The sequence below is a fragment of the Stegodyphus dumicola genome, chromosome 2 (genome assembly GCF_044657685.1).
Source record: "Stegodyphus dumicola isolate Sdum_Otavi_A_Nest chromosome 2, ASM4465768v1".
Taxonomy (NCBI): domain Eukaryota; kingdom Metazoa; phylum Arthropoda; class Arachnida; order Araneae; family Eresidae; genus Stegodyphus; species Stegodyphus dumicola.
Window position 1 is genome coordinate 259,385,560 of NC_140769.1, and position 22,733 is coordinate 259,408,292.

Genomic DNA, 22,733 nt, shown 5'->3' on the forward strand with positions numbered 1-22,733 from the left:
GGTCAGATGGTTTTCTATTCTTTTGCGCAAATTCTTCCGCTCCAATAATTTGCATTCGAAATCGGAAATAAAAGCAAGCCAAAAATTATAAGGTAAACAAATATTTGAAAGGACTCAGATTTTAACGTTTCCCCGGAGGATTTATTAAGAATTTTTATACTATCACTGAGCATTGCACATTACCAATCTGATTTTGGACTCACTCCTCCACATATATTCAAATTCAAACTTCAGTGGCTCCAGGAGCCATTGGTTTTCCACTATGCAAGGAACTTACGTATATACATACATATTCTTCATTTTTATTTTTTAAAAAAATGCATCGCGATAATATTCAGTGGAAACCATTTGATTCTTCATTTGATTCAGTGGAAACCATTTGATTCTTCATTTGATTCAGTGGAAACCATTTGATTCTGAAGTTATTTGGATACAAAAATGATACGGTCAAAAAGTACGTTTCGAGAAAATTACTCCTGGCAACAACAACAAAAATTCACATTTGAAATATAACATAAACATTAATGAAACTCAAAATGAAAGAAAATAAAAAAATTTTATTGCCGTAAGAGAACATTTTAAAAGAGTTTTCTAAAATGTTTGAAACACTATATTAATCATGCGCTTATCATTATCTATCTCACATACCACATGTCCATCACGTCAAAGCAAATAGCTTTAGGGTCGCGGGAAAACTAAATTAAAGATCTTATATTTTGTGGAGTAGCGACACTTAATAAGCCGCGTAGATAATAAATGACACGGTAGCGTAATGTAAAGATACCAAACTTTGAAAAGATTCCTTTAAGATAGTTCTAACTTAAAAACACAGGAAGGTGATAAATCTATTTCTTATTAATTTAAATCTTTATTGCTTTTCGCAATATATTTGATTCTCATAATATAAATCACAGTTAATCTGCCAAATTGATTGTTTTTATGAATATTTATAGTATTCATGTTACTAATAAAAGAGTTTTCTAACGTCTTGCATTACGTATTTATTAAATTAAATACCTAATAAATAAATTTACAATTTAATTTTATTGAAATTTTTCGAGCCTTACAATTTAATTTTAGAAAAGAGTACTTATGATATATTTAAAATTAAAATTTCATCGATATTCAAATTCTACGTTCTGGTGATTATGATCCAAAAATGTGAGTATCGGGAAAAACATGTAACAGTTTACCACTTTTGCAAACTTATCCTAGAAATTACTTTAAGACTACTGTAAGTTTACATTGCTACAATAGTAAACTACTACGAAGTTTATTAGTTCTACAAACTACTTTTATAAAATATTCTGTAGGAATACATAAACACTCTATTGGGTATTAAAATTTGCTGTTTTTACATTGGTGTGCAAAACTTAAGCAACAATGTAAATTTTAATCAGATAGCCATGAAATTGTAGAAAAGGGGTTCTTGCGTTCAGTACAATGAACACACAATTCAGTAAAAAGGTCATGCGTATGCAAATGTCAAGAAGAAAGGTCACAGGTTACGTGAGCGTACGCAAAACGCGTACGTGTGGCGCGCTCAACTCGAGATTACCATAAAAGGAAGGATGGAGATGCGATTAAAGACATTCGCTGCAAGTACAAGGAGTTCTTTCGTGAAATATGGCTAGAAGAAACGATCTGGATGACTTCACACGTGGAAGAATGATCGAAAATGTGGAGTAGGGTCGAAGTGTGACCAGTATAGCTGAAGAGTTCGGAATAAGCAAAGTGGCGTTTCGCGCGTTTAGAAAGCCTTCCATACCATAGGTACAGCTGTTAGAAAGGTTGGTGGTGGTCGTCCCAGAAAAACAACTGCAGCAAATAGCCGATATATAGTCCTGCAGATGAAAAGAGTCCGAAACCAGTCAGCAAGCGCCACAACTCAACAACTGTGAACAGCAATTACTGTGCCCAAACACCTTCACAAAGGTGGCCTATGCGCCTGCCGTTCTGAACGCTGCATCCCTTTGAAAGTTGGCCATCGGCATCACCGTTTACAGTGGTGCAAGGAGCGCAAAAACTGGGCATCTCATCAATGGAGTCGTATCCTCCTTACGGATGAGAATCGTTTTAGTGCCACAAGCGATTCTCAACACAAATTGATTTGGAGAGAGGTCGGGACATGGTTTAATCTCAGTAACATTACGGAAAGAGACCGTTACGGTGTCCTGAAGATCTCGTCTGGAGAGGCATTATGCTGAACGAGCGGACGGAGCTCCACGTTTTCGACAGAAGTTCTGTAACCGGAGATCGCTATTGTCAGGAGGTGATCCTTCCCTATGTTCCGAGGTGCAATTGGACCAGACTTCGTTTTTATGGATGACAATGCACGGCCACACCGGACTCCTGCTGTTCAAGTGAAGATATCATTCGAATGGATTGGCCAGCGTACTTCCCTGATTTAAATCCCATAGAACATGTATAGGATGCTTTGGGGAGACGCTTGTGACACGATTACATCCTCCGGGGAACACCCAACAACTAAAACAGATGCTGATTGAGGAATGGGAACTCTTACCTCAAGATCTATTGGAAAATCTGGTGCTGAGTATGGAGAGACGGTTCGAAGCAACCATTGAAGTAAAGGGAGGGCATATCCCATACTAAGGAACAGCTGCTTGTTGTTCTCCCTCTTGTACAGACAATCATGTGTAACGATATTGAGTTCAATAAAGCCTGTTTTTGTTTGATTCCATACTGTATGCATTGTATTCATTTTTAGAGCAATTATGCTTTCGTCATCGTTTAAATACAAAATGCTGTCTCTTAATTCTGAATTTCATGTCTCTCAGATGATTTCTCGTGGAGTTAGGCCAAAAAGAACACCTGTTGCTTAAGTTTTGCACATCAGTGTAATTACTTTGTGATTTGATTTTTGAAATGCTGCTTATGTGGCTTAAGTGAAAAGAAAGTAATGCCTAATAAAATGCATAATAAAACATTTTTAATAAATAAATTTAAAAGACTGAAAGTTAAAAGAATGAAAGGGCAAACAATTTGTTAAGAAAACGGAGCAATGAAGGAAGTTGAAAGAGTTCAGTTTGTAACGATCCTCAAGATGAGCTCTGGTAAAATTTAATATGGCCTATTAATAAATTATTAATAGGCATGGCCCAGGTGGAATAGCGAAATATTTTTAGCGTGCATTTAGACTGATATGGGAACGTTATATAACTGCTGCATATATAAAAAATTTTAAAAAATTATGCAACAAACTCTGTAAAAATATTTAACATATAATTAAATAATAATTTTTAATTAGATATATCACAATTTAAATGTATTTTTATTTCAATCAATCAGATTAAAAAGTAAAAAATAATGTTTTTAATAACTGTATCTACGGCTTTTAAATAGTTTTAGTTTGTTCATCATATTAGAGAGATTAAATATGAAAGAATAATTTCAATCAATCAGATTAAAAAGTAAAAAATAATATTTTTAAGAACTGCATCTACGGCTTTTAAATAGTTTTAGTTTGTTAATTATATTAGAGAGATTAAATATGAAAGAATAATATTTTACGTTTTTCTGAATGGCAACAGGCTCAAATGCAAAGTAAAACAACGCAGAATCTCGTTTGGAGATCAACAGCCATTTTGGACTTTTAGTTAAAACAATTATGACTGCCTGATTCTCCAGATTTCGAAAGCTTTTAATCACAGAACAAAAAAACATTAAGTGGCTCTTTATAGTTTTATATATCGTTACAAACGTTGCAGTGTCTTTAGCAATTCTTTCAAACTATTTACAAATGCGTCTTGTATCGCTCTGAAAATTTATTATCTAAAAAAAAAAAAAAAAAAAAAAAAAAAAAAAAAAAAAAAAAAAAAAAAAAAATCAACCGGCCACAAATCCATAAAACGAGCATTAAAAAAGTAAAAGTTTTAAAAATGGTAACATTGATAAAAATAATAAGCATATATTATCAGATAAATAGAGTTATTTCATTTTTACTCTTGCAGAGTTATTTCTATGATATTTTCAGATCGGTGTTTTAAAAGTGTGAAGAACTAAGTGTTAGTTGCTAAGCGCATTTCGGGAATTGTCCAATGCTTCTCGAAGTGCGCCTTGTATTTGGAGAGGGTTGCCGACTTTCTGCTCTTCCCGTTTATTGCAGAGGGTGGTGAGCGTGCAGCGACAGCGAGCCTCAGCGGCCGAACCGTAACCGTAATCGAAGGAAAGGCAATCCGCAACCGCGGAGTGGAAGAAAAGACAATCGGCCGACATCTCCCTTTATAATGGCGGAAGTTTTAACATATAGTAAAAGTATACAATGAATCAAATCTTAAGATCAAATTCTGCTTTAGTTTTACCCGTGTATTTTTAATACAGTGTATTTTTGATTATCCTGGCTAATGCCGGAGAAGAAGGTCACGAATAAAACATCAGGAAAAACACGGATGATCCAAATTATGAATTTCCATGCATATTGTATTTGCTTGTTTCTTAAAAATCAATAATTTTACTTTGGTTTGGAAAGCGTTTAAATATTTATCGAATTCCACTGCGTATTTTTCGAAGCGCTATTTTATCACTGTATTTGAATCCTCTTTGGTCGACGATGTCCAAAAGATTTTCGACTGAAGTCATTGCTGTCAGGCAAATCTTTCGATTAATTATAAGTTTTTGTTTTAATGCATAAAGGATTTTTTCTCCCCGTTCCGCATGCCTTTGTGAAGCAACTAAAAGTACGCTCGATTAGTTCTGGAAATCTGAATTTCGAATTCCAGCGACGGCATTGTGTATTTTTCCCGTTCCTGATTCAACATAACCTGATGACTTTACATATGATAAAACAATTTTAGTGTGTTCTTTATTCATTTTAAAATTCAAAACGTTTACACCAATTTTTCAATTTTAAAAGAATAAGCAGTGAATATGCACGAAAAAAAGTAAGAAACAACACCAACAAAACAATACCAGTCACCAAGTGAAAAGATGTCTTCGACTGTGCACATACAGAACGAATTGTGGAAGATAATCAAGGAAACTTAATCTAAAGACACATTTCAGCGGTTTTTAGATCAGGCTCGGGTAAACCCCTAAATACTCTCCACAAATAAAATAAATTTCAAATAAACTAGATGTAGCCTCGAAATGAATAACAAACGGAATGATTAAGAGCACGTGTTACAAATCGCTACTTACCCTCTCTATGAAAAAAATAATTTTGTTAAAGAAAATGTAGATCATAAATTTCGCGTATTTGCAAGTACTTGCTTAATTAATTACTTCAAAGAGTAATAAAAAGGCCAGTGAGAAGTAAATGCAATTATAATATGGATAAATGCGAACTAATACCAAAATTTTGAAGACGAACTGTTTGTTTAATTAATTTACACCGCTTAGGTTGAGATATTGCTGTTATTGTTAAGATTAAACATAGTCTTAATCAAGTACATGTTATCAGGACTTGTGTTCCTCTTGACTTGCTTTGGAAACATGAACTGTCCTGACTCGGAACAGGGAGCTTACTCAAGCTATGATCAATAAATTGTGAAGTAGACAATACACACAGGAAGGGTATACGAAACCCTTTATTTTTCTATCTTTACAGAGATTTCCGGAACTTCGGAATACAGGGACCAACCACTTGTGGTCTGAACGTAGGAATATAAAACTACTAACTAAAACTCTAACTAAAACTAACTTTGGATTAATATACAAGTGCCTAGCGTTAAGATCGGCCGTTATTTAACAAAAGTCCGTATGTAGTACAGAGAGCTGCTAAAACTACGATACGTTTGAAATTATCAAGAGGACTAAACCTCTGGCCTTGAAGGCAACCAGCAACCGAGTAAAACTACTATGGTAAGCGGCTTGCTTCCAATAACTCCTTCCTCTCTCTTGCTTGGCAAAAAGCCACAACTTAAGTACTTGGCGTTAGCAAGATAAATTTGCATAAATAAGTTAAAGATTTTAATTCTGGCCGGAAGTAGAAAATAAGAAGTGATAGTAAAGATCTAAAATAAAATAAACGTTTGTAAAACTTAGGATCCTTACAATGTAACCAAGAGAGAACGGTTGCGCTTATTGTTGGTCTAGGCTAAATCAAGTCCACTGTAGCCAAGAAAGAACAAGCGCGCTCGTTGTTACTCTAGTTTGAATCAAGTCCATTGTAGCCAAAAGAGAATGGGCATGTATGTTGTTGGTCTAGTCTAAATCAAGTCCATTATGACCAAAAGAGAACGGTTGCACTTGTTGTTGGTCTAGTTTCAATCAAGTCAATCGTAGCCAAGAGAGTACGGGCACGAATGTTGTTGGTCTAGTCTAAATCAAGTGCATTGTGACAAACCGAAAGTTGTTGCGCTTATTGTTGGTCTGATCTAAATCAAGTCCGATATAGCCAAGGGAGAACGATTGCGCTTACTGCTGGTAGAACGGTTGCATTTATTGTTGGTCTCATCTAAATAAAGTCTATTGTAACAAAGAAAAATACTGGGGCACATGTTATTGCTCTAGTATAAATCAAGTCCATTGGGACCAATAGAGAACGGTTGCATTTGTTGTTGGTCTAGTTTTAATCAAGTCCATCGTAGCGAAGAGAGTACGGATGCGAATGTTGTTGGTCTAGTCTAAATCAAGTGCATTGTGACAAACCGAAAGTTGTTGCGCTTATTGTTGTTCTGATCTAAATCAAGTCCGATGTAGCCAAGGGAGAACGGTTGCGCTTATTGCTGGTATAGTCTAAATAAAGTCCATTATAGTCAAGAGAGAACGGTTGATCTTTGTTTAAATCAGAAGAGAAACATGCTTTAACTCAAAATTAAGGACGCTTTTAAAGTCGAGAATGCTGCTGCTCTAGACCAGGCTTGTTATACTAAGCATAGTTACAAGTATGTAAATTGCCAAAATAAAGAAAAAAGGCCAATTACGTGTTTAGGTTTTTTTCACTTATTATGTGTTCCCCTCTTAGACACCCAACGGAAAAGAAAGGACGCCCCGTAGAGGTCTTATTAAGGGAAATTGGATCGTATCCACGTTACACATGGAAAAACTACGAAACCTATGCAGCAAGTCCATTCGCCGGGGCTCGAATCCCGGACCAAACTACCAGTATTCAGGGGCTTTAACCGCTTGACCTCTGATGGGAATATTTACTTATTTCACAATGTATTTAATTTGTGAGAAAATATTTAAAATCTTCCCTGAAACTCTAGCTCTTTAAAATAGAAGGAGCGTAAGGATGTGTGGGCAACATCGAATATATACTTACTGTTTCTTTTCAAATACTTGATATTTCTTTCTTGTAACTACTTTTCGGATGGCTACGAAATAGCGATTTTCAGAATGGAAGTCAAGCAAATGTCTAAACTAGAATCTCGCTGGTGATATGATCCTTTACATAAGTTAGAAAAGGTTTCTTTATTCTGATACAAACTGCCGGACATGAGAAGTGTAAAAAATCGGAACTCTCTAGATCGAAATGGCCACTTGACTTGAAATGCTGCTTTAGAGTTGAATCTTAATAAATGTGTATTAATTCCATTCGTAAACGGGCTGGGTTTTCTTAAAGTCAGGCAGAAATTACGAAGAGCTCATCTCCCATAGATCTGATATCTTAGATCGTCTCTTCTAATTCCTTCTTCAAAAAACGAATTTTTTTGGGTGATTCATCGTACAAAATAGGTACCTTGAATTAGTTTCTTTAGCATAATTTGAGAAATATATCAAGTTTTCATTTTTACATGGTTATCCTAAAGCAATAACTTCCGCTAGAATGATTTTGTTAGATCAATCATGTTCATAAGTCAACCTTTGTTTTAGCAGTGTCAAATTCAAATCCAAAAATGTTTCGTAATAACAACCGTAAAACAAATACCTCGTGACCACAAAAGATTTATCAGTAAGCTTGTGTCTTGTTCTTTAATTACATAAAAATGGCTAATTTTGTCTTCCATATTCCAGAACATATGTGAATCTTGGAGCAAGGTAGCCAGCTCATTTCTATGCGATAGCAAAACTCGGGATATTTATTTAGAAAATATTTATAGCCATTTACAAGTTACCGGCTAAAGTAACAAAATAAAGAGTGCGATTTAAATATGTATGGAATATGTACAGTGATAACCAGGAAACATATGATACAGCACCCTGGAAGATAATTTGGCACGAGTAGTGCCTTCTGTTCTTTTAATGATAATTTTAACCTCCTTAGGACTTGTTTATTTGCTTCAGACTAAACTGGTTCTGCAATCTAGTACAGTTTGCAGGATATTAACATAAGCTTAGAGAAGGCACAGCAGAAAACCTACAAGTTAAACCCGGAATATAATCGAAATATTAATTTGATACAAAATGTGATAATCACAAAATTAAGCAAAGCAACAATATTGTGTTTGGCATAGATTTTAGTCTTCGATCGATTAAACAGATTTATTTGGTCATGATGATGAAGGACCGAAATGGACTGAAATCTTAGCCGAACACAGGGTTACTGCTTTTTCTAATTTTATATTTTACTTCTAATTTTATATTTTACTCTTTCTTTTCTGTCTTGATTTTTGCTACGAATCTGTAGTTTCGAGAAATTTCTTCCAGTTTACATAGTTTGCTCTACTGGCAGATTTCTTCGCTTCTGATGAAGAAGGACCTGTACCTGTTTAGCCTCGAAATCCATAGTGTCTTGATTAAAATTTACGCCATATACAGTGTTATTGTTTTGGCTTATTTTATGTATTACTTTTGCGTGTTTTTCGTCTGTTTTAATATATGATAATGACAAAAAGAAGAAATTTGTGCAATTATTGACTGTTATGCTCCGTAAAATGTGTATATAAAAGCGCCTAAGGGTTTAGCAATTCTTAATATTTATTCTTATTCCGACACGGTTGGTTATGGATTCTATTGTAAAATAATGGGATAAAGAGCATTTTATCCCAAGAGTTACGAACAAACGTTTAAATGCCACATTACTAACACGCAGACAATATTTTACATAAATTACGAATATTTGTAAGGGAGAAGATTAACTCTCGTGTATTATTTATGCATTTACGAGCAGGTTGTTTCATTAGAATTTTTCGCTACTGTTTTTCCCACAGGTGCCGTAAACATGTTCGTACTCTTCTTCTTCCTGTACTTCTCTCCAGATCTATGCAATTCTCAGATGGTGTACAGCAGAGTGATGCCATACGATCCAAGGTACATTATTCATAGATCTCCTCCGGTACGGCGATCGGCGATGGAAGCTCTGGAACGACTCAGACTGCCTGTGACTCGATATTTTCCCCAGGTTCGTATCTTTATGTAATAAAATTATGTTTGGTTAACATGTTCAGAAGACTTGAGACCCAAATTTTGATTCAAAAATCTTCATTAAATTCTATGCCAAAATTACACGCCGTTATTACAGAAGTAATGTTGAACTCTCGAATATAACGCACTAACGTATTGGATTCGTTCAATTTCTTACATACGTAACGTTATTATATACTGTAGTAACGAACCTGCATAGGTAACTAAATCGTGTATAACGAACTATATGAATATATTCGACTGATATATTTTTGATTTTTTTTCCAAAATTCCTGCAAGTTTGAACGAAAAACCCTTAAAATATTGTCCGTTTAGTATTTTAGGATCCCCATTTCCTATTCCATCTAACATCTTTACATTGCTTTTCTTCTATGTTCAACTTCACATTTCTCTGTGCTCTAAATAAAAATAACGCGAAAAAAGTTTGACACGTAATCTATGAGAAAGAGGACAGAATAAGCAAATTTTAGGACACCATAGGGCGTTCTTTGCATATGATGCATAACTTTGTTCAAACGACGGATTTGTCATCATAAAGCTTTCTGGCTTAAAGCGTAAAAGTCATTAAGTCCATTCACACATGTTTAGCAGCGTTTAAGCTATAGCCAATCAGGGAAGGAACAGCTGAGCATGCGCAGATGTGTAACTGCCTAAGGCGAGCCGTCGATCGATGTTTGCTTCATTGTGATTGGTCGGGTCTTATACCAAATGGTATAAAGTTGAAAAGTTAGAACATTTAAGCAAATTCTTTAAACCAGATTTTCTAACCTCTCTTGTCTGGTTGCCTAGCAAAGAAGCTCGGCTTAGGCCTTTTATGACTATGTAAGGATTATGCTAATTTTATTAACAGTTAAATTTTAAGTTAAAATTCCTTTCCTGTCAAATTCGTAACTTCAACGTACTACTTCCGGTCAGAACGTAGTTTTGGAATCTTGCTGAATATTTAATGAGGAAGAGCGGTATTTAAACCACGAAGTTACTTACTGAGTCAGAGAGAATCAGAGTTTCTGATTTACGCGCGTCTGCCTTTTTAGCCACTCTCTCTCTTAAAGCTTTATTGCGCTCGGCCGTACTCAGGCCCTTGCTAAGCTTCGTAGTCAAAAAAGTTAAGGGGCCAACTCGGTTTGAATCTTGATAGCTTCGGCTATATTTCTTTAGTTAACATGAGTTTTAGTTTAATTCTTAGACTCTTAAGTTCAAGACCAAGTGTGGGCTTTGTTTGTACACTCCCAGGCGGAGTTTTGTTAAATATTATTGGAATAATAAAGGGTTAGTTACCCTTCTATCTTGTTGTTTCTTGTCACCGAACTTAAGCGATTATTCGCTTATCAGTTCTTAGATTCTTCACTTCCAACAATAACTTGGAATTACAAAGTGAGGAACTCTACAACTTTATGACTTTGAAACCACATTTATGACTTTAAAACCGCTGTGGAAAACCACCATTAAATTAAACAACGTAAGTGGGTACTTTAATTTCTTTCATATTCTTTGATTGAGGTATCAAAGAGAGATCTTTTCAAGGTTGATATTATGATGTAAACTTTGAACGTTTTGCTATTCATCGAAACAGGAAGTACTGTTTTAACAAACAGAGTAGAAAGTATGTAAAAGATCTGAAACAACTTGAAATAACTGGCAGATGAATCAAGCAGCTTAAAACTCTCGAAAATAATTAAAAAAAGGTGAATAGGTCATGAATGAGTCAATCGTATCTAGATACTAGTTTATTTATTATGGCAAAAAAAATTGTACAAAGCAACTAAAATTGATTTGGCATTTTGTATTTAATATTAGTAAAGTACTCAGGATCTATAGCTTTATATTAGGTAAAACATAGTCCCATACAAAGTAATATAAGTTTACTGTAAAGAAAATATTATTAAAAACAAGATATATCTGTAGGTATCAATACACTTACCACAGTGTTGTAAATATATTTTCTCATTAATTTGGTAGTCTTAGCAATATTTCTTTATTCGGGTTTATTTGGAGAATGTAGCAATACAAGGACGTAGAGTGTCACAAAATACAGTTTCGAAAAGTCGGGAGGGGAGTGATAGACAAACATTTTCCTATAAACATATAACCAGAAACACGAAGTTTATGAATAAAAGGAAGCTGAAAATAAATGACGACAGCACAAAGAAGCTAAATGCCTACTCCACGCAGAAATCGGCAAATAAAGGTAGAGGCACATAATCCAACGAAAGAAGGAGGAAGCAAACAATGTTCAACATGAGCTTAAGCTTTCGTCGTTAAAAGATGACGTACATGGATCTTCAGTGAGATGTTTCTAGCACAGAGCAGACCGTAAACGACGTCGGGGTGAACACCAAAAAATATTTATTATCGAACAGGCATTGGTAATCTTTTTTGGCTGTGTGCCAAAGTCAACCAAAATGTGTATATTAAGATGATATCTCGGGTCAGTGATATATCCATTTTAAGAAAGGCTTTTTCGGCGAATTATAAGATAAATATTATTGAGAAAACAATTCCAACACGCTTTTAACTTTAAACATAAAAAATTAAATTATAATTATTATAAAAATAAACATAAATAATTGAACTTTATTTTTTCTTCGATATCAATGTTTTCCCTGATGCTCGGTTTCCAACGTCGTTAAGTGAAGTCTGGCTTAGAAGTTAGTCGTCTTGAGATGAAAACAGGCATCTAATCTGCTCCTGTTCTTAGTTAAAGCAAATTTCATATGTGAAAATATTTTTTCGTATTTATGAACTGAGCTAATGAGAAATTTTACGCTACTGAATTTATTCTTGCGCTTTTGAATAAGTGCTACAGTTAAGAGTGAAATAAGAGAATGACATTAGTGTTGCCAGATGTCTCTCAAGAAATCACGAATTGGTGTTGCCATACTTATCGATTTCTCTTTGAAGTGATGTTACAGTTTTTATTGTTTAAAAATTAAATGCATGCTATTTACTGCAACTTTGTAATAAAAAAGAATATTATCTTTATTACTTATCTTCAGTTTACTTTTTTATGTATTTTTCGTCTTCGTTTCCTCTTTATATTTTATAATTTATTTTTATATATTATACTTTATTTTCGGAATTCAGGTAGACCCCTTGTAATTTTGAAATACAGAGGTTGGACAAAAACATGGAAACACCTTTAAAAAACATGTTTCTTTGCTTAATATGGTGTAGGAAACCCGTTGGCATCCAAAACAGCTTGCAGTCTTCTCGGAATGAATAAATACAGTTCCTGTATGTTTTCCAAAGAGAATATTATACCATTCTTCCTGCAAAACGGTGGCAAGTTCAGATAACGATGTTGGCGGTGGATAACGAGAACGCACTTTCCGTTCCAATGTAGACCACAAAGGTTCGATAATATTCAGGTCTGGTGACTGTGGTTGCCAGGGGAGATGGGACAACTCATCCTCGTGCTCAGAAAACCAGTCCTGGACAATGTGAACTGTGTGAATAGGGGCTTTGTCGTATTGGAAGACACCATCACCATCGGGGAACAAAGTTTGTACCATGGGAGGAACTTGATCGGCCAAAATGTTCACATAAGTCTTGGCAGTCATGTGCACTGACACAGTTATCATGGGGCTAGTAGAGAACCACGATATGGCTGCCCAAACCATAACAGAACCCCCGCCATGTTTCACTCTTGGCAACAAGTAGTCTGTATTATAGGCTTGAGATGGCGTTCTCCAGACGTAAACTCGGCCAGAAGTGGGAAACAATGTGAAAGAAGACTCGTCAGACCATATTGCTCGCTTCCACTGCTCTATAGTCCAGGCTTTATGACTTAAACACCACCTTTTCCTGTTACGGGCATTAGCATCACTGATGAGTGGCTTCTCAAAAGCAGCTCGGGCAGCAATTCCCTGTTTATGAAGCTCCCTTCTAATTGTTTTGGTACTCACAGGGTTCGGTAACGCAACATTCATTTCAGCAGTAACTTTTGCAGCTGTGGTCTTCTTATTTTTCGTCACAATTGCCATTAATGAGATCGTCTGTCACGATCACTCAGGACACACTTTCGTCCGCGCTGTGATTTAGCAGATGATGTTTTTCCGCTTTTCAAATATGCGGAAAAAATTTTCGATACAGTACCTCTTGAAACACTAAACACCTCGGCTACTTTGCTTACGGAAGCACCTACCATACGTGCTCCAACAATTTGCCCACGTTCGAAGTCTGTTAACTCTGACATAATGCAATGACAACCTCACATAACAGTACTCCGACAACAACTGAACTGTTTAGCACATTTACGAAGTTGTATAGGTGGCGTCAGTAGTCAAAAACGCCAGCGCCATCTACATATTTCATTAAAATCAATCTTTCTTTTCAAACATGCATTTCACAAGGTGTTTCCATATTTTTGTCCATCCACTGCAGTTCACTCGGTAACCCGCGGGTCATAGGTTTCCGAAGCTTGTTGTAGAACATACTTGAATGGTAATAAGGAAAAGCTTCATACATGTGCAGAGATTATAGTAAGTATTAGAGAATCAGCGGTAACATAAGCAACACATTATCTTCACAGAATTATCAGATAAGTTCCAAAAGCAATATTCAAAGTTCACTTCATGTTAAATACCCTAAGAAACAGATTATATAAATTTGGCGTATTTCGTTTTTCTTCTATAATATCTACAGCAAGTAAAGTGCTTTCCCTTCGAGAACATGTTTAGGTTTCCATATATGAAAGAACTTTAATTCCATAGGTTGACACTCAAGCTGCTTCAGCTCCTTACCAGGCTCCTATTGCACCTCTCACGGGCTATCAGTTGACTTCTGAGGATATATATGCCTTACCTCCTCAGTGGACAGACGACTTTGTGCAACAGTTACCAGAAAGGAATGAAGATGAAGCCGATTATGGTAACTACGAATACGAAGGTTCGTTAAATCCTGTGTACAGGGCAGCTTACCCAAGCGATGTCTACGCTCAGGTAGGTCTGTCTATACCCAGAATTAGCTTCTGTTTTATAACATTAAAAACCATCAAAATACGATCTTATTGTAATTAATTTTATTATATATACATAAACTATTTAATCTTGTTTGTGCAAAATTTTAATTCCGAATATTAAGGGTATTTAAGTTGGAATAATTATCAGAATTTTTTTGTGAGCTCTCAAAATATGTGCCAATTTGAACGTAAATATGTTTCATAACCATTCAGTCTTTTTAAGAAGAAGAATTCTAACAGAGAAAAAAATAGGCACAAGTGATATTATTAAAAGGTACAAGTGATACTATTAAATTATATTCCTTTAGCATTTTGTTTGGGAGCTAGAATTATACTGACCGTGGGATCGTGGTCAGAAAGGGTCTAACCATACTTTACTTGTTTTTATAAACAGCAGACGAGCCAGGATTTTTTTAACAAAATGAATATTTTTATTTACCAAAATAAGAAAAATTGTTAAATAAATTTTTAATTTAGATTCCTAAATATTAATAAAACATGAATAAATAATAATAATATCGCAAGGAGAAAAAGTTACAATTATTTTCAATCTAAAATTTGAAGTTTCAATCTGCAAGGCATTTTTGTTCCTTACATTTTGTAACTCACTGAAAGTTAAATATTACATTTTCAAACTAATATTTATTTCAAATCATTCCTACGTGTTTAATTAATCGTTAAAAATCTTACTTACATTGAAACTAGAAACATACAAATCATAAAAGCTTTCTAAGTTTTCAACGAAATCTTTTCAAGTGGACAAAATTCGACAGTAAATAATTATAAACTTCTTTACTTCTTACTACAACTTGACATTCGACGACATTCCGATTTTTTAGTCTGGGAGGAAATTACTAGAAACTATCTTTCACGGAATGGGGAAGCCTCATTGGTCCAATCGGGCTCGTTTCTTACAAACAAAGCGATTATTCTGTAAGGTAGTACTTGAGCTGAATCTTGAATTTCAGACCTACAACCCTACTAAAAACCTAGCGCGTTTTCGCTGTGTCTGTGACAATTGCCGAATGTTTAAACAACCATTTTATTAAATTGAATGTTTAACGAAACCAGCACAACTCGTACTACCCACAAGCCACTACTTGTGGCGATGTAAATTAAACAATATCAGGTAATCAAATTTTAACTCTCATAAAAGTTGTCTACGACTACACATTCGAATAAATTAAGCTATAAGTTGGTTCAACTAACTTCTACCGGAGTGTACTTTCAAAGCAATCGTCTGCGAGAGAATGTAAAGCCTAGATAATTACATTTAAGTAGAACTGGCGAAAGCGTAGCAGAAGAACTTGAGTTCCAGAAGCTCTTTCCCTGTCTAAGCATCCAAAGCCTTCAGCGTCTAATTTGCATTGTGATGAAGAACACGGAAGGTAATTAAATTAATGCTCACAGTCATAATAACTGGTTAATTAACATAAGAAACTTAGAATTCTTAGTGATAAAATTAGTAAATGAGTATATTTACGGTTGTGACTAATCTCGCTTGTCTGAAATCAGAGTAAACCCACGAAATTAATCGTGGCAAGAAGTCAAACGACAGCGGGAAGCTCTTCGTTTCACCGTTAGTATCTTTTCGCAGAAAAGAAAGCCCTGCAGACATATTTGAATTATGTAAGCACATGTAGGGAACGAAAACTGTCGCTCTCGAATTCGGGGAAAAATTTTCCCTATTTTTCCCTAGTCTGTCGTTGGCAAGAGCCTTGGGCACCATACTGGTGACACTGACTTAGCTCAGTTCCGCCTGCCCCAATTTTTAAGGAGAGCACCCCGGGGAATGCGTCCGAAATTCTCCCACCTCTCTTTCTTACCACCAACCTCTCCAGAGGATTTTCATCTCACCGCACATTTTGAGTGTACCCATGTCACACAGACACTATACATTTGCAAACATCCATGCTTTCTCAGGGATTCGAAACCGGACCCTACGGTACGTAGTCAGATTCAGTAACTATTATCCTGATTGGCTGGCAAGAATATTTATTTTTGAAAGTACAGTTTAAAGTTGATCATTTCGCACTTTTATATTTTTGACACTTTGTAAATTAATTAGCTCTATTTATAAATTTTTTTGATGCGTTATTCATGTTCGTTTTTAATGGAAATAGTGCATACCCGAACCACAAATTACTAAAATCTTGAAATCTTTGTAACAAATTGAGATTTTCTCGTCAGTTAGAGACCATAGGGTTGATTGATCATTTCTTGTTTGTTTTAAAACAAAAGCGTAATTCACGCAAAAAACCTTTCGTAAACACGAATTTTTAATTTCTCGACAGGAGCCGATGGAACCAGAGGCAGGCGATGGAAACTTGTACAATGACTTGATGGTCAATTACCTGATGGGCGATTCGGATCCAAAGGAAGTTATGGACCAGTCTGAAATTTTCGATATGCAGAGACGAAGCGGAGGCAATAACGCTCAACAGAGCAATGCAGGGGTTATCAACATTTCAAACGTACAAGAAGCCAACAAGAATGCTAGTAATTCCGCGAGCAACAATTCCACCTTGGCACCGCCTGTTCCTTTTCCCTCTCAACCTTCACCACAGGTAACTAGGCAATAAATCAAAAGCTTCAAATCAATAAATTACGGAAGAACACAATTTTGTGTTCGGACAGAACAAATCATCAAGACAGAACATTAAAGGCAAGACATACACTAATTAACAATGTAATAACAGTTAATTAGTAATTAAATAAAATGAATAAGAAAAATTATTTTAGCTTTTAGTTGATCATTTAGAAAGTAAACATTTAGTTTGACACGAAATGATTTTAGAGGTAGAAGATGGCAATCATTTTCTATCTATGAAAATACTATAGTTGATACTCATTATAACGATTGCTCATGATAGCAATCGTTCATTTATAAAGTCAGGTTCAAAAATCCTCCATTAGCGATCATTTATGAAACCTATTTCCTTTATAATGACCCTTCGTTATAATGTTCTTTTACCTTAGAGAGTTAGGGGGTTGTTATACTGAGTCTTAACTACAGCAATTATTAATTTATAGAATAATTAACATTAAAATTTAGATTACTTTAGTTAGCATGGAATATATTTAAATTATTTGTTTTTAAACTAAAATAGCAACAAATTAACATCCATAAACTATGTGATGTTTATTTATACGAGGGTGGTTTTCATTTCATGACTACGTTTTTAATAATTCTTCGGTACTATTCCGTTTTGAGGACCGTAAAAAATTGCAGCGAAAATGTATGCGCAAAAGCGCCAAATCTAGCAAACGCACCCATTTAACAGCGCGCCAAATCTAGCGTACGCATTGATTTCAGATTGCGTAAGTTTATATAGTTCTATATTTCTTAAGACGCCATTGAAATGCTAGTTTAATTTTTAAATCTTTTTTTGATTTTAAATCCTTTTTTAATATTTTATGAAATTAACAATTTGGGAATTGCCCATGACGAAAAGTCGGCAATAGAATTTTGGGTAAAGTGCAGAATAACCCACTGTTTGACGCGTTTTTAAGAATTGCTATACTCGGTATCCATGTGCACATCGACCTATTTTCACTTGAAAAATAATCCCAGAATTGCACAAAAATGGCACTGCGCACACCCTTGACTTTATCTATGTACACATCGACCTATTTTCATTTAAAAAGTAAACGAAAATTGACAAAAATCCAATTGTTTTTATCCGTGTGAAAAGCGGCAAACAAATAAGCGAGCGATTCTGCACTTTACCGAGAATATTTTCAAAGAAAAGGCATCATTCATTATAGAAAATTACGTTTGAACAACCAACGAGATGAAATTATGCTTTAGCGATAAGTCGGTAGCGAAATAGCGATGCAGGCATCCATTCAGCTATGTTTAGCAATTTTTATATAAATTATAATAATGAATCGGAAATAGTTATTTACTCTTATGCTTCCATTCAGTCATGTTTAGTCTTTTTCATATAAATTATAATAATAAAAAAGTATTATATGAAATTAAAACATCAATCTTAGATAGTTATTTACTATTATACTTCCTTTCTTGCCGCAATTATTAGGGTTGCCGCAATTATGTTTGGTAGCATTGGCATCAACGCAATAGCTTGGCGATTTTTTACGGCCCTCGAAACCGAATAGTACCAATTCTTCTACCTAGAATAGCTCAAGGGTATAAAAGATATCATGACTATGCACTGATGTCTGCTTTATGTGAAGCGTTGTTAATTATTATTAATTACCAATAAATCAATTCAGATAGTTTAAATTCTTAAAAAGCGGTTATTCAGTAATTGATGGTAGATTATCTGTATAATCTGCTTAACATTATGCACTGTTATTCTACACGTTGGCTTAAAATTTCGTTGCTAATTTTACCATGCTGGTCTGCCATACCAGTACAAACAAGATTTACATAGGAACTTGTATCCGTAAATGCGAACGGGGACCGCTAGAAGGCAATGTTGGCAGGCCTTTATGGGAGAGTGAGAAGTGGGATCATTTCAGGCAAGGACATTGCAAGAGAAGGATGAATCGGTTTACTAACCTTTATGGACATTTTGTGGAAAGAGTGTTGCCGGAACTCATCGTTGATGTTCCAGCAGCTACGGGCTGAAACATCTGGTTTCAGCATGATGGAGCGCGTGCACATTTTTGCAGCATTGTGCGGGAGTACCTCTATAGGACATATCCTACTGCTGGATTGGCAGAGGAGGACCAATCGCTTGGCCATCACGATCTCCCGACCTGACTTCCTTGGATTTCTACCTGTGGAGATGTAAGAAGTCCATGATGTACGAGAAGACCGTAACATCGAATATAAATCTCGTATCCAGGATCTTGGAAGCGGCGGCACGTGTCCGTGACACACTTGCCCATTTTTAATCCGTGAATCTATGCATCGACGTTGTGAAACATTAATTGTGCTGAATGGAAGGAATTTTGAATATCTTCTATGATTTAACTATGTTCTTTAATAAAAGTCAAATTAACACCTCTTTTGACATCCTTTCTTTCTTCCGCTCTTCACTTGTGAGAAATGCTCTCTAGCGGTCGCCGTTCGCATTTTCGGACACAAATTCCTATGTAAATCTTCTTTGTCATGCTATGACAAACCACTATATTAGGTTTGGCAGCGACATTTTAAGACATTTTGTATATAATATTACGTACAAATTATTAAAAAATCTGACGATAGCCTCAAATAAAATCAAAATACCTACAAAAGTTAAGAGTACATTTTTCTTCCGATCATTTAAGAATATATATATTCATATTTGATTTGATAATTTTGGATAAAATATAATTAAATTTATAGCTCCTGAACTACATAGCTGAAGATAATCAGCAGCGTACTATTTAAATTGAAATATTTTAATTTTAATAAAAATACTTCGTAGTGTAAATTATCAGTCTATAGTGCCCAAACCTGCTCTTTCTTCAAACGGTTGAAGAACAGACACCAAGTCTACGGATATAGTGAACTGTAAGAAATAAATAATAGGATTTCTAAACACTTTCCGTACAATTTTAAATAACTTAATTAATGAATTAGTGTTTCGCACGTAAAGGTATCCTTGTGTATATTAATCTTATGCAAATTCATTAGCTCACTAAATTAATAAGCTGCAGTTTGCAGGTTTTTGTGATTTATTAATTTAAATGAGTATACTCATTTTTAAGATTGAATGAATAAGAAAAGAGCAAGTAAAACTAATAGCAGATCTTACTGAAGTTTATGGGCTTATAAAAGGAATGAATAGATTTACTATTTAAAATTCCTTTGCAAAATAGTAGTTAATAGAATATTATCTGTGAGGTCAGAGAGGACGCACAGAACTCAAACGTTAAGCTTTCCTGTCTCGGTCAGAACGGTGTCCGCCGATAACATCGCGGCAAAAACATCGCGGACGAAAACGTCGCGGAGAAAACAACGCAAGGCGAAAACGTCGTGCTACAAAGCATCGTGGGAGAAAACATCGCAAAGAGAAAACATCGCAGTTCTAAAACATCGTGGTACAAAACATCGTCGTCGAAAATAAAGCGGTTCAAAAACTTCGCAGTTTAAAAACATCGTCGTCGAAAATATCGTGGTAAAAAATAAAGTATCTACAAATCATCGCATGGCGATACACTTTTTTCAGGCTTTAGTGACTGTAAATAGATATTCCCATAATGATTTGTGAGCGCAAGATGGAAAGAAGGATAATTTTTACTTTCACATTTTTTATTAACCAATAAATTTTTGCTGAGAAAATAAAAAGGAAACTTAAGCATAGAAAATTATTGCAACTTATAGCACTTAACAGAATTTTAAACCGACATTTTTAACTAACAAAGGCCATTAATAAATAATTTTTATAAAGTTTTTACTTGTAATTTTTCACGAAAAGTATAATCTATAACTTGCATCTAATTTTCTATTCTTAAGTTTCCTTCTTACATTTTCAGCAAAAATTTATTAGTTAATAAAAAAATGTGAAAGTAAAAATTATCCTTCTTTACATCTTGCGCTCACAAATCCTTATGGGAATTTCCATTTACAGTTAGTAAAGCCTGCAAAAAAGCATATCTGCGATGTTATCGTCATGCGATAAAAAATAAAGTATCGATAACATCGCATATCTGCGATGTCATCGATACTTTATTTTTTACCACGATATTTTCGACGACGATGTTTTTAAACTGCGAAGTTTTTGAACCGCTTTATTTTCGACGACGATGTTTTGTACCACGATGTTTTAGAACTGCGATGTTTTCTCTTTGCGATGTTTTCTCCCACGATGTTTTGTAGCACGACGTTTTCGCCTTGCGTTGTTTTCTCCGCAACTTTTTCGTTCGCGGTGTTTTTGCCGCGATGTTTTCGGCTGTAACCGTCAGAACAACTGAATAAAAAAAAAAGAATAGCTGGCGGCAAGTTTTAGTGCTGTAGTAAGTCAACTAAATCCAGATAAATAAACCAAAATACTGTGACACCCCTGATGCAGATTTCGATTTCTGATAATATATAATTCAACCGACGAAGCGAGAACTGGGAAAACAGGTTGTAGAAGTTGTACAATTAGGCAAACATGCAAATTAATTACTACAATATGACTTAATTACAGTCATTTACATCTTCATGAAATAGCAACTGAACTTATACACACTTCGAAACAAGACTGACTGACACAGAAAGTAACAGAACTTTGCAGAGATATTAGGCTATTTTGAGGCAGGAGAGATGAAAAATGAGCATAACCCTCGTATGGACTCGAACTCTCGAATACGCGCCGAGTGTGCCAACCATTACACCACGAAAGCATGTTAAGAAGACGGGAGAAATACCTTATAGTTTTAAAAGGTATCTTCTAAAAAAACATAAAAAGTGCTTAGCTGTATTTTAAGCCCTATTTTTACGATTATTAGCTCTATTTTAAGACACTTCGGGTTTAATTCAGGATGTTGACTTGGCATGTTCGGCCCTCAGAATCACCACGGCATCTACGTAAGTTCTAAAAATCTGCAAATTGCAGCAAATGTTCGTGATATTAGCTGGATGGGGGATGCATGAGTTCTAAATGGTTTTCTAGGTCCAAGTAACAGCAGTTCCTTCAGCACCTGAAAAGAAGGAAATGAAATCTCTCGTAATTCCTGAACCCACTCTTGGTGAGAGGTCTGACCTAAGTGAAGAATGGAGAGAGGAAGGACAGAAAGAAGAACCTCTGTTTAGACCTCTCCAGAATAGCCAGAGGACAACGTGGAGCGAGTTGGAAGGACCGCTTGCAAGGGCAAAGAACACTCCAAAAAAGGTGAATATTGTTTAAATAATTTTGTCAGGATAGCGCAGTTTAGTGTTTATCATCTATCGGGGGTCTTTAATCCAACGATATGTTTCAGCAAGGGCAGTAGGAAAAAATAGCGTCCTGTGTTTTAGACTTAATCAGAAATGTATAGAAGTGTGTTTAAAAAGCACACATGGGTATCTGAAATCAGATAAGATTTAAGCACGAATAATACATTAAGTTCCAGAATGAGCAATATCAGCAAAAGGATTTAATTTGAAAAATATTTCTTTTATTTTGGACTTTTTATAGAGACTACATATTTATGCGCGAAATATATCTTTCTAATATATATCTCTGGGTATGAATGTGTATTGTCTCAAATTCATTTTTACATGGCATTTTGTAACTAAATTACAGTGATAACGTAACCGAAATCACTTAGGTAGGACAACCAATGGGAAAATGAGATCATTTATGTAATGATGGGTAGCGAAGAACAACTGCGCTCGTGTGCAACATCAAGAGAATTTGCACATTATAGCAAATTTTCGAAAAACTAATGGAAAGATTTGTCTAAATATAGGTTTGGTCTAAATATACATTTATAAAACAGAAAGAGATGCACCATTCAAAAATCATTTTATGTACACATGATTACATCTAAAGCCCATAGTGCAGGGATATCCAAAATCTACCCTATGATATAGACCTGAAAATGAGTCTAATATAGAGTATGATCCCCTATCATAGCCAGACAG

General features: G+C 35.1%; 1 protein-coding gene across 1 annotated transcript in view; it reads left to right on the forward strand.

The window, feature by feature from the left end:
• LOC118182970 (uncharacterized) overlaps positions 1-22,733 on the forward strand; it is a 67,806-nt gene that overhangs the window by 9,197 nt on the left and 35,876 nt on the right. Inside the window, exons 2-5 of the mRNA XM_085812088.1 lie at positions 9,054-9,244; positions 13,980-14,207; positions 16,522-16,794; positions 21,781-21,999. Coding sequence (XP_085668214.1) covers positions 9,065-9,244; positions 13,980-14,207; positions 16,522-16,794; positions 21,781-21,999 — 900 coding nt within the window. The 5' untranslated portion in view covers positions 9,054-9,064. The remainder of the gene's footprint in view (positions 1-9,053; positions 9,245-13,979; positions 14,208-16,521; positions 16,795-21,780; positions 22,000-22,733) is intronic.